General features: G+C 34.4%; 1 protein-coding gene across 1 annotated transcript in view; it reads right to left on the reverse strand.

Moving 5' to 3' along the window:
* The window catches only part of CSMD1 (CUB and Sushi multiple domains 1), a 1,239,551-nt gene that overhangs the window by 16,244 nt on the left and 1,209,352 nt on the right, over positions 1-13,955 (reverse strand). Inside the window, exons 61-65 of the mRNA XM_030037616.2 lie at positions 13,045-13,218; positions 10,504-10,577; positions 7,348-7,459; positions 6,074-6,253; positions 4,335-4,379 (exon numbers count right to left, since the gene is read on the reverse strand). Coding sequence (XP_029893476.1) covers positions 4,335-4,379; positions 6,074-6,253; positions 7,348-7,459; positions 10,504-10,577; positions 13,045-13,218 — 585 coding nt within the window. The remainder of the gene's footprint in view (positions 1-4,334; positions 4,380-6,073; positions 6,254-7,347; positions 7,460-10,503; positions 10,578-13,044; positions 13,219-13,955) is intronic.

Raw genomic sequence — 13,955 nt, forward strand, 5'->3', positions numbered from 1 at the left:
AAAAGAAACAAAGAAAGGAGTAAACTACAACAAAGTAGCAATCTTTCTAGCCATACTTACATTCTTCGTTTTTTCTGTTACAGCATCAATCTACTGTTCTAAGGAGGTATTATAGTAAAAATATTACAACAGTAAAGACAACATATCTAATGACCTTTCCACACAATTGCCTATAATATACTACACCTCTCCATTACAATATATGTTCTTAAATAACCTCACACTTCATAGCTTGTGTGCTCCAGTGAATGCCCTCAAGACTGAAAAATAATGGTCTCTTCCCCTAAAGCCCTGTAGCTTTAAGGTATGATGAAAAAAAGGAGAATAATATTCTGAAGTCAGGGATTCCTGGAAGGAGATACTGTCTTACGCCATCCCCTTTGTTTCATGAATCTATTAAAGCAGCACTGTGTGTGATTTTCAACCAAATATCACTTGAATATTCAACTGAATTCACTGAATTCCAGATACAGTTTAGCACAAGTTTTTTATCAGTCATTTTTAGATGCCACATCTTTTCTCCATACAATATTACTGCACCTGTGAACAGTGATGTTGTCAGAGCAGGGAACTTTTTTGGTTTAAAATAAAGGTCTCTTTCTCAGAAACTGTAATTTGAATAATCTGAAGTAAAAAAACCTATAAAATGAAGCATGAATTATAAGAAGAAATATATGTATTTGGGTAATTTATTTGATGTTATTGGTATTTTTCCTCTATATATAAAAAATAAATTATTTACAGGTCACTAAATGTTACATTTTAAATATTTGGCTAAATCTATGACAGAGTAGAAAAAGTCTCTCATTCAGCAGTATCTGCAATATTAACATCAATTAAAAAGTAAACACAGAAGAGAAAAAAATTCATTCATTTCTGCCCTACGCATTGCTGTATTTCTCCCATATACTTTGCTGTTATGAAATTTGGGGAAGACTTCCTTCAACCATGACAGTTAAGTTCAACAAACTGTTAAGTTGGCCAAAAGAGACCAACCCTCCTCCTGGCCAGGCAGCAACTAGCGTTTCCTGGCAGCTTCTGACAAGTGAAAATAGACATTTTTCCACTTAGTTCAGAGCTTTTTCTAGCATTACAATTTGAGAAGTAAAGCTTTAAGAATCAAAATAAAACTTAGTAAAAAGAATTGTTTAATCAATCACATGATGTCTTGACAAAATGACAGCCCTAGCAACTATTACAATTCACCCTCACTATCCATGACCACTACAAATGATACATGCTAAATAGCTAAAGACTAATATTAGAAGTGTTTCACACTCTTCTAACTAAACTCTTAAAATAAATTATTGATTTTTTACATTTTGTCAAACTCTGAGCACCTGTAAAGGCAGTTGTCTATATTGAAGGAAATTTATCAGTGTAGGTATCCTGTGTATCCATTTTGAATAAATTCCATGGGTATTTCCTCCTCCACCTAATTACTGATTGCAAAAATTAATCAAAAGGAATCCAGGTCAATAATACCATATATTTCCAACAAAACATACTGACAGGCAGTACATCTGAAAATCTGATGACTGATTAGCTGTTGACTGTCTCTTAATCATTATCACACTTCATAGTACGCATTTCATATGGAGAAACGGTAATAACTTCTTCAGTGCCTTTTGCCTTCAAATTGTGCAAAAGCCACAAGCAAATGTTCAAGCTCAATGTGACATGATTGGAAAACATCATTAGTATGTTGTCTGTGCAATCACTGGATTCCAAGTGAGTGGAGACCCACTCTATGGTTTTGAGTACAACAGCTTCAAATAATCTTAAGTGCTCCATTTTCAAAGCAAAACTCAGTGCAGGACTGGGGCTTTACACAAGGTAACCTCAACTTAATACTAAAAATCTGAAGCATTAAATTTCAATTCATATCTCATAGTCCTTAGAATTCATATATTTTCTGCAAATATATGAATTCTGTAAAATGTCTTTCAGACTCTTTTTCCTACATAGTTCTCATTGCTTTGCTACAGTAGTCACATACAGTAAATTTGAAACCTGGCATTTTAAAAATAAAGTTATTTTTAGTTGTCTTTGCTTTTAATTAAAATTGTGTGTCTGAAGTTATTCTCATGAAGGTGAACATCTAGTATGACTGGTATGAACCTGACAGGTACTATGTAAGACTTTTATAAAGGAGCAGACACCATACTTCTTTTGTCACATTCAACATCTTCAGTATCTAGTTTCTCTAACCACTCTAACTGTCAGTAATAGCTGTTAATCTTTGTGAAATAGTACCATTGACTCAGTATTTACAGAATTTGCACTTGCTGCAGATGGACGGAATCAGTAGGGGAAGAAAATATCTTTCTGCTTCCCCGGCCATGTTTTTGTAAAAGGTTAAAATGCAAGTGCTGCAGTCCCACGGTTGCTGCTGAGGAATCGGAGCGGCTCTGACCCAATTCTGCCAAATCCTTGCAATGTTCCTGCCCTTCCCACCCACTGTGGGCAAATGCAGAACAAGAAAAATGAACTGGGTATTATTATACTAATACTGCACCAACTGCGGTTTCTCCTCAGAATGTGACAAATAGGGAACTCCATGGCTACTCATTAAAACAGCTTCCTAACTACTTTTGCAAAGACTTTACAAAGCAGTGAGAGCCATGGGAACCAAAGAGAGTATTGTAGTTCTTAAACTTCACATGGGTATTGTGAGAATTCTTTAGTTGCAACTTATACTCAATCACAATTTACAGTGCTGTAAAAATGATATTTATTATTGCTTATGAAAACATTAACTCTGGCAAAAAAATAGCAATTTAATAAACAATAATAAGCATAATATGTATTCAGATATCCAAAGGTGGGAAATCAGACCATGAACCTATTCTGCTACAAAACCTCTAGTTTAGCAGTATTAGCTTCATTCCATTTAAAATACAGATAGCAGCAAATGGAATTCTACCAAAAGCCAAGATAACAAATTACAGAAAATGCTCCAATATACGTAGTGTTCTATACTAAAGAGGTTTCACAATTTTAAAAGACATAATAATCGTGCAGACTTGGTTTTTAAAAACAGCTTAAAAGTTTTCCTTGTTAATTACTGTCATTTTTTACACCGTTTCAGTTCTCTGCTTACTGTTATTGGCATTTTCAATCATAACATTTCATTTTTTAAAAATGCCTTTCAAATAGTACTTACTTATCAAAACTAGTTATAATGCACATGATATGGTGTGAATTGATACTGATGCTCTGCATAGTGAATATATTTAGAAACTTGGTCTATATTTTAATTTGGCATTGAAACTTCAAAACCTCTGTGGTAGCAGATTAATGCATACCTTAGGTGTTCAGTGAGGTGAATCCTCCAATAAATTAAGACTGTATATTAATTATAATGAATGCACATTTTATCCTGCTTTATTGTGAGCCTGTAGAAGTAAAGCATTTGAGAACTCATTTATGGTTTCACCTGACACTCTCACTAATAAACTCACCAGGAAGGTTAATTATTAGCAGAAATACCTTTTTATCCCATCTACTCTACAGAGTCCTTCTGTGAACTGCCATGAGTGTGAACCATTAATCTTATTTTCCCTGCAGCTTGCTAAAATTCAGAATGTAGAGTTGCAAGCTCATTTATTTGGTGCAAACTCTGCTAATTGTTAAGTAAGTCAGTAAAAAAAAAATCAGGCCTTTCATTGTCTGAAAATGATTAAACCTAAAAAGATCCACATCAAGGATTTTTCAGATGTATTTGTCTATTTTGTCACTGGCAGGAGGAAAAGGTTAACTGCACTCATGTTCATCAGGAGGCATAGAAAAGTGGCAGTAATGTTTGCCCGCTGCTGGTGGTCCACACAGATTAGGAAACCCTATCTTAGAGTACCTTGAGAGTTTCCATGAAATGAAGGCCATCAAAATGTCCAGAACTGATTTTTGTGGGTTTTTTTTGTGGTTTCTTACAACACTTGCGATGTAAAGGGCAGAACTTTGACTGAACCCATTCTCTGCTATTATAGTCTACACTCATTATAAGGCTCTCTGTTATAGCAATCTCTCTGATATAAAACTATATCAAATCTGAGTTGTGTCTATATATGCTTTATCTTTTTGGCTTGACAGGGGGTTTTGTGCAACGCAGAAAATTGGTACTTTAGAAATTAAAAAAAGTTGTCTGGGAAAGAATTTCATAGAATAGGTTTTACATGGCAGCTGTTATTATGAAAGACCTCAACATTTATATTCCTTTGAAATGAGTAATGAATACTTAAGTTAAATATTGGAAATATTTTTATTATCCATAACAAACTAGGGTGTAAATCAATTTAATTTATTTAGATCTAAAACTCTTCTTGTATACAAACCTGGAGTTTTAGTTATTGTTTCATTAACTTCTCTCACTCCTTTACCTACAAGTAAAAAGACAAATTATCATTTTCATGAACATATTTGGTTTGTGTTTTTTTTTTTTTTTAAATAGAATGTTAAAACAATGCCTGAGGGATGCAATCATCTCTTATCCAATAGAGCCATATTTAAAACAGAAATAACTGGTCTTGAATACTTTACATGTTCAAACCTATACACTTACACAAAACTTTCAGAAAATAATAAAATAATTTAGGTAAACAACATTTTTACTGTGGAAAGTTGTCTGGTTAGCCAAGTATTTCATACATTTAGGCCTCAAATTTTTATATCAGTCCCAGTGCTATAAAAGAGAGCCTTATAGAGGGGACAAATACTGTATCTAATTATGAATAATAGTATATTAAATATAGTAAAAATTGTGTTAATAAAGATTGATACGTCTATGACACAAACCAGTAAAAGCCAGATAGCTGGATTAAGAAGACAGGATCAGATATCATGGGAAAGGATTGCAACCGGTGCCATTCGCTGTGTTTCTGGTACACTCAGTAGAGTTATGTCCATTGACCCTGGCCTCATATTATTACCCACTTTAAAAAGCCTAGTGTCCTGCAGGAAGATTTTGTCTTGCATGGGTTTTTTTTTTCCTTTAGGACCAGAAATTCACTGATTAGACTGGTCAAGTGCTAAGAAAGCACAAAAAGTGTGAGGCACTCAAGGAGAATTATACATAGAGACTGGAAGCCAATAAAAGAAAAAATTCTTGCTTATAGAAAACTTTTCTGTATTTTACTTTGATTTTTTTTTTTAAAAGAAAATCAGCAAAAACATACAAGATCATTTATCTCAAATTATTAATTATATAGTACCCGTGAAAAATCACCCTTTAAGGAACTAGAATAAGAAGATAAACGTTTATGTGTAGAACCTATGTCTTGACAATGTTGAAACAAAGAAATCTACCTATAAATTAATGAAAAATCAAATATTGTTCAAACATCAAATCTATTTAGCATTTTTGACATATTAGAATTAAAAATCATGTTGCAAATATCTTTCCCATGGCATCTGACTATTTTTCCTTTATTTGTACTCTAAATATAATTTTCTTTTATTTTTCTGACTCAGGAATTTATAGCCATGTTTATTTGCATGTGAAGAGCAAAATTAGTCCTCAGAACTATATACTTAGAGTTACTCTAGCAAAACTATATGAAATTTACATGGATATAAATAAAAGTGGAATCTGGTACAAAGATGTATTTATTTTTTTATTTTATTGTTCATTTTTATTTTAGAAGATTTTCTTAGACAAAAAGCATACCTGAATTAATCTAAAAGCCAAGCTATGAAATAACTTTTTTTGTTCCTAATAGAAAATCATACGTTAAACACTGAATACATTGAAATACTCTTTAAAACTGTGATATAAAGATAAATACAGTTAAATGTAATACTGATATTGTTTAGGTTTTGTTTGCTGTTGTTAGGGGTAAACTTACATATGTGTGCCTGTGCATTTTCACACACATATCCCCACGTTTTCCTCCATGAGTTCTAGATGCTATGGTCACTGTGATTTCTTTACTCTTTCTTTCATAAAGTAAAAGCTGTTGTGTCACATGCATCTTTAAATAGTAAGCGGAAAAATCCTACTATATAAAATAAAAACGTCAGGGAAAATGAAATCCAACCAAGTAGGGCCCAACATATCACTTGAGTAATGACTTACTTTTACAAATAGGTGATTTTCCTGTCCACTTCATATCTGGTTTACATGTCCGATGCTCTGATCCACCAGCAAGAAAAAATCCTGGCTGACAGGTATACACCAAAGTATACCCTAAAGTAGGAAGATCTATTGCTTTCACATCTACATGTGCCGGTGTCTCTGGCTGCCTGCAAGCATGAGCTGCAAAGGGTTTTTTACAGTTAGAATAAGTGGTGGTAAACAGTTTCCATAGGATTAGAGTATGTAATTTGAAATAAATGCATGCCAACTTATTCCCTTTCATTATGTAAACTTTGTACACGTTTCAGAAACATCAAGTAGATATTACTTGTAAAAGTAACACTCTGGGTGTATAGTTTTATTATTGTGGGAAGATGAAAATGATACTACCACATATTTTTAAACAATAAACCAAAATTAAATCACGATAGCAAACAGAAAAGAGTTAAAATGAAGGGAAGCACATGCCATTGTACGTGGTGCAACGATTGGTCCTGTGAATTATTGCGCTGTCACAGCTTCAAGCATTGCTTCTACTCAATGTTTTGAAAATTACAGAGTGGTTATTGTGCTAAATAAATTAATTATAAATTTCAGTTGAAATAAAGGCTGCATAGGAAGGTTTTGTCATAGTACATTGATTAGAACAGGTATGGTTGCTCAGTATGCTTCTTTCTCTGTGCTCCATGGTGTTGATTTGTAACAACCCAAAGACAATTTGAAATAGGATAAGAATCTAAGGTCATGCTAATGAATTATTTTTAGCTTAGATCACTGTATTTTAATACAATAGTTATTTGATGCCCTCTAATCCATACAGAGCTATAAATACAATAATCATTTGCATAGCCCAGAAAAGCTGAATTTTGCTGAGTTCTAGTTTATGATTCACAAAATACTAGCCAACAAAATAGCCCCATGCACATTTCAGGCCACTTTCTGTTCTCTATTAATCCAACACACACAAAAAACCTAGATTAATTTAACGCAGCTAATGCAGTGGTTTAATGAGGACGGATTTTTCTGAGTAAAACTGATAGGATTATTGTGAACTTCACGAAAAAAAAATCTGAAAATCTTACTTCAAATTAATATCCCAAATACATCTTTGGTCTTAGAATAGGAAACAAAAAAAACATTTAAAAATACTGTTTTAAATAAAGCTTACTTTCTTGCAGCATAACATTTACTATGAATTTCCACATGCATCACTTTTTGTAACTCTTTTAAAATTGCACAATATTCTAACTCATTAGATAAGAAACCTGACTTACGAATGCATTCAGACTGTATGCCACTCCAAGTTAAGTTGGCAAGACAAGAGCGGGTGGTAGATCCTTGAATATGATAACCTTTTCTGCATCTGAAAAAGACTGTGCTCCCAACCTAAGAATCAAAACAGAATATTAGATAAAAGCGGTATCCATCACATGTAGTCAGATATCAAGACAGTGATAAGCTCCTAGAGAGATTTTTTTCAAAAATAAAAATGTCCTCTTTTTACAGTGTCTAGAGTTAAACTTTTTTTTTAATGTGATGAAAAGTTTGAACAACTGATCTTTAGCAACCTTACTTGAAAGCAGTAAGTGGAAAAATATTGACAAGGCTGTGTACACGGAAAAGAACACCACTCATACATTTCAGCTTATTAGTTTGTCAGTGTGACAGAAGCAAACTAAATGACTGAGATGTCTCTCTTCCCTGTACATCATTGCATATATTTCAATAGAACTTGACCATAAAGTCTGTTTCAAAGGTTTCTCATTGTGCCACTTGACTAAAAATGTTTAAGAGGAAAAAGGTAAAAGAGAAAACTATGAAGAACTGTTCCATCTGCAAACAAATGCACTAGAGAAAACTCCAGGCCACAATTTCTTACACTGCATTTGTTACTCTAAACTACCTACGTTTTACTTGAGATGTTCAACTAGCAGAATGATGTTATGGAAAGCCTTCCTATGGTCAACTGTGACATGACCTTTCTCAGAAGACAATCATCTTTAGACTTCTGCTGAGAATAGAAAAGCATGAAAACTGGATACAAGATTGCATGTGGTGAAGAATTTTCATAACATATGAGAGAGAGATTGTGTGGAAAGTTCTAGTAAAATGGACTTATTGATGGTATTGACAAAAGTAACCAGAATACAACTCCAGGCCAAGATATTTAAGGATGCGGGGCTGACCAGTAAAGCATTGCTTTCATTTTGGATAAAAAATCTTGGCAATCAATATGATCAGATGAAATGAAAAAAAAAAAAACCCCACAACAATTAATATTATTTGAAATTATATGACTTATTAATAAAGTAACATTACATGGACAAGTGCAAGTAAGTTGCAAATGAGTAGTGATCAATGCATATTAATAAAATAGCTTGCAGCTATATAAATGCAGATAGCTCTACACTACAAATGTCATAGAAGGACTTCAACGGACATTAAAAATGGGCAGTTATCTTCAAAAGTGGCTACCTGTTAACTGTATACTCAGTTATATAAAAACAGATTATCATGACAGATGTTCAGCAAATGCAACACCAGTTCTTCCTGAAGTGGCTTGGGAAATTCACCGGTATTTTTAAAGGTCAGTTTACTGATACGGCTTTGTAGACTTATCTCTTTATAACTATTTTTAAACATATTCATCTCTCTATCTTGCCAAGGACACACAGCATGTCTGTAGTATAGACTAGAACAGAGTGTGGCTGGTCTTGACTCTAAGTCATCTTGCTTCTTGTGAAATTGCCAATTCTGGTATCAGTAAGTAATGATGAGCTGCAAATCTTTCCTCACTGATCCAAAAGACCAAGCAAAAAAAATAATGTCTACGTTCAAGGTAGTTACAGAGTTATGTTTCTTTCTCATTTTACAGGTAAAAGGAGAAATAAAAGCAGTGCACTCTCTGTATAATCCTTGGATGAAAAACATTGGAGGCATTTGTAACAGTCACAGTCCAGTGAAGCACAAAAGGCACAAAAAACCCCTTTAAAGGTCTGCTGCCTGCCACCACACTTTTCTGTAATGAGGAAAGACTGTTCAAAGCTGGTTTATAGAAGCTTGGCCAAATCATACAAACAGGAAGCTTCACTAATCACATACGCTAAAAAAAACCATCTACTTCACAAGTAATTGGAGAGAAGTCTACATCTTGCTGTACCAGATAGTGATCTGAGAGTGAAAGCACATACTTGAGAAAGACTAAATACAGAACAGATGAAGACCTACTATTGCCTCTAGAGGTGAATGAGAAGAGAAAATTAGCCTTCATCTTTGACAGACATTAGAACAGTGAATTGGCCAGTAGAATTCTGGTATTAAAGATAACACATGAGGCATATAAAAGCAGGAGAGAACCCCCCCCCCACCCACCCACCCCCCGATCAAATTAGGTGCAAAGCTTAGAGTTGTTTTTGAAGTGATGATGGGGACAGGTAAAGGGTCAAGATGAGACAACAGACAGAAAGCAACTGCACCTATTACTAGAAGAAGAACGACCTTAGGGGCGAGGCCACAAGACGTGGCGAGGGGAGAAGTGCCTTGGCATCTGCGAGCCGGGCAGGAGCAGAAGGGGAAGAAAAGAGCTGAGAGCCACAGCAATGACAGACAGCACCATTGCAGGAGAGGGGGGGTACCAAGAACCAGAGGAACTTCCAGAAAGGATTTTTTTGAAAAACAGCTCTACTAACTTGGTTGTAATACCATGTGGCACACTGCCCTAGGTTCAGAAATAAGCACGAAACCCAAACAGAACATATTTTAGAGTCCAATCACAAATATTTATACCTGAAGAATCTATCCACATGAGGTTAATCAATCTATATAATGACTGTGGATTGGTCATTGTTGTACCTACTTCTATTTCCTCGGTCACTTTTCTGACTGTCACTTGGTAAACTAATAACCTGTAAGGAATTTGGAAATTATAGAAAGGACATTCATCACAGAGAACCTGGATCCAACACATAGAATAATTTTATCTTCTCTGACTGAATAAAATGTAACATGAATTGCTAATTTAGTAAAGCTACTTGCTGACTTTTTTGTCAAGGACTACATGGCCTTTGGATTAGACAGGTCTTTGGTTGTTAGGTATTTACTGACTATTCATCAATGTATGAAAGAATTATGATCATAAAGCAAAGTAATTATATCATGTCATATCATATTAGGTAATCAATTTATAAATAGTCCTCCCTACCGAAGTCTCCTAAAGGATTGAACACATGATATATTGCAAGGTTAGAAGTTCTTTCTTTAAGCTGTATGTTAAAAAGAAACCTTGGAATGAAGCATGAGTTTTTCCTAAAAAGGAGTGGAAATTTCCCAAGGTTTACATCAGACATTTAAGCCTACAGATAATTTAATATATTTGTGATTATTAAATGCATCTTCATTTTAGAAAGGTAATAAATAGAAGAAAGAATTACCTCATAACCTCTAGAACTGTTTTGTATTCCAAAATGCGGAGTACCAGGGTCTGTACATGTATTGTGAGCTGGATCTAATGTAAAATGTGAAACACGACAGATATTATTATGGTATGGAAAGAATACTCTAAAACTGTTTGCAAAGATTAAGTCATTTCATCAATGTCTAGTGATGACAAGAATTGAATTTTTAATGAAATGTGTGTATTCCTATATATTACATTTGTATTTCCAATTAAATTTCCAAGATAGATCACAGTACTTCATTTCAGTATATTGCCACTATTTAAGGGTATTTTTTGCAGGTATCTTTGGCAGTGTAGACTTTAGAGTTAGGATTGCATTAATTTTTGCTGAGGTTATCCTTTTAAACCCTTTTGAACACATAGTATATCCCACTACTCACAATGCATATAGGAACCTATAGGGAAATCTTTTTCTTCTCTTCTTTCCCAGTGAATAGCTTAATGGTTAAGTTAGATTTCTAAAATACCCCCCCCCCCCCCAAAAAAAAAACCCAAAACCAAACACAAAGCCAACCTGCTTTCTTATAGCAAGTAAAATACTTGATTTTTTGATAAAATTTTTTCTATGTCACCAGAAAACAAAAGTTTCAAATGGACTACTACCTCAGTTGTTGCTGGCGAATGAAAAGACAGTCCCCTCACAAAAAGGGTACGCCAACAAAGTATAACTGATTATCTGATGATCAGTTTCATGAGTGTAATTTAAAGCAGCCTGAAACTCTTTTTAATTCAGCAATGTCCACTTCACATTCTGATGGTGTATGTGCTTTGGGGTTGCCCAGTCACATCCACCAGGTAGACAGCACAGGACTTGATCTGATGGATCTTTCTGTACTATATGATTCCCTCTTGGCAACCAAGTCTGCTTTTGTGCTGACACTGCATTACAAAAAACGCAACTTGGGACTATATTTCATCTGTAACCACTTCTAGTTTTCTGTACAGGGAAAATTGAACTTATCACTTACAATAATGTGATATGTCATATCACTCTTGGTCAACTTCCATTTTCAATGCTGACCATCAGTAGAGCGTAACAATTCAACTGGACTGATATTTACCAAAGGCTTCAAAAGTTAGGTGGATCTTGACCTAATGTGCAAGACTAAAAACCAAACACACTCCTGACCTTGAGCTGCTTGAACTAAGTGCTAAAGCACTTTTTACAAATTATCATCAGCTGGCATGCCATTGCTAATAATAGACACATGGAGCTGAATTGACTTTTTAAGGTATGTCCCTTCTGAAGAAACAGTAGGGCAAAAAGGAAGAATTCTCAAAAGTATTTTAAGGAAATTATCAATATCTAGAAATAGAAAAGTTTGCCATCATTTGCCATCCTATGGTACTTCTGGGCATAATTCTAGGTATTGTTCACTGATCTTAACTTTCAAATTGCTTAACAATGGTATCTGTAAATATTTTAGATGGTCTAATATTTTCCTTTTACGATAACATAAAAACTATGATCTAAAAGAAAAGCTTATGCATTTGATGCAGTATTTTCCAAATGCTTCTATATTATGCTATATAAAATATAAATAGAAATGTCACTGTGGCATTTTCAAGTTTGGTTTTTCACAATAGACCTAAGATTTAACTTTTGTAAACCTTCTTGCCTCTGTTACAAAACACGGATGTAAGATGGATTGCCCAGTTCATAAAAACTATGGACAGAAGGAGTTTTGAATTCTTATCAAAGAATTGTATTGACTGTTAACGTCTTAATTTACAAATACAGGCTGCTTTCAATAATCATGTTTGCCACCTTTTCCCAGAGTGCCCACCCCAGCTCTTCCACATAGCCAATACCTAAGCCACAGCAAAATATATAAATGGGCTAGAGTCTATATCTGAATGTGTTTGTTTAGAAATATCAAAGAGGATTTTTCTGTTATAACACCAAAATCATTTTCTCTAGCAAGTCACCCCAAGTTGGACCAAATTCTGATGTCAGTGGGAGTTACAGGTGTCCAGCATTTCTCTCAGTTAGTGTGATAATGTATCATGCTAAAAGCCTATCAGTTGCACATCAGTCAACGAGAAACCGATAGTACTTGGCAGTTCATCAGAATTTCAAAAGATCAGACCCAGCACACTTCATCCTTTTGAGCTGTACAAGCCACTTTCACAAAGTCCAAAAAGCTTTTTGATTCAGGACTGATTCTGACGAATGCCTTTAACTCTCCAGTGACAGAATTTGGTCTTTAATCTGCCAAAGTCTTCTGCGTATCTAAAAGATTCTAAAAATAGATGGAACAATTTATGCACTTGCACTTATTGACATTCTGCATTTCCAGCAGACAAGCAATCATGTAAATCTACAAATGGCTTCATTTGTGATTGTGTTTATCCTAAAATTTTTATACTCAAAATATAACCTTATTTATCTAGTTCTTTTTATATTACACAGACATTTTCTATATTTGGAAAGTTAATTGCTAGATTTATGATAGTGTAATAGTTTATCAAGAATATTCCCAGTAGAAACAGTGTAAGTGGTGGAAGTTATTACCAATGCATGTTGGCTGAATTCCACTCCAAGTACCGTCTGCTTGACAGAATCTTCTTGAAGACCCTATCAGAATAAAAGGGGGTCTGCACTGAAAGCTAACTTCAGATCTGTAGGTGAAACTTTTTCCATTGAGGCGTCCTTCTGCTGGTGTACCAGGATCACCACAAAACACAGCTGATACATAAAAAAGGAAAGAAAAATGTTACTGAAAACTGCACATGCTTCAACTGAATCATTCAACATTGTTTTATGCGCAAGTCAGGCATACTGAATATGAGTGCAAATGCTATGTTCATTTATCTGTGTAGGATTGTAGCTCAGATAAATTCTTGACAGCAATTTAAAATTAATTGTCACTGTTATAGTTATTATAAGCATAAAACTTAACCTGGAAAAATAGACCTTTTAATTGAGACACTTAAATGCTGATTAGATTTGGATGACAAAGTAATCTTAGAGTAGACAACGCTATATTGTAATGCTTCAAAATTTATCCAGTTTTCACATCAGTCACCCTCAGATGAGTAGGCAGGAAATTTTTGCCCTAATTAAGTAAAAGCAAAAATGTTTGTCAGAGTCCTGACAAGATTTCAAGCACTGAAAGAGATGGGTTGACAGATTTAGAAGCAGCTGAAAAAACAAACCCAAAGAAGATATGAGGGTATGTACTCGCCTTCAGGAAAGAAAAAAGAATTTAGAAAGGAGAGCAAGGCTATGAGCTTAAGTGTTAGGATCCTTGTTTTCACCTGTTAATGGAAATGGAAACAGGGAAGAAAAAAGGAAAAGTTTAAGCAAAAATTTTAATCATGCTCACCACAAGTCAAATTCAGAACATTCAGAAAGATCCTCAGTAAGGCAAATGGTGATGAGTCCAATTAGGTAATAAGAGATGGAAGTGACTCTTGGGGAAA

This window comes from Aquila chrysaetos, chromosome 15 (genome assembly GCF_900496995.4).
Source record: "Aquila chrysaetos chrysaetos chromosome 15, bAquChr1.4, whole genome shotgun sequence".
Lineage (NCBI taxonomy): Eukaryota > Metazoa > Chordata > Aves > Accipitriformes > Accipitridae > Aquila > Aquila chrysaetos.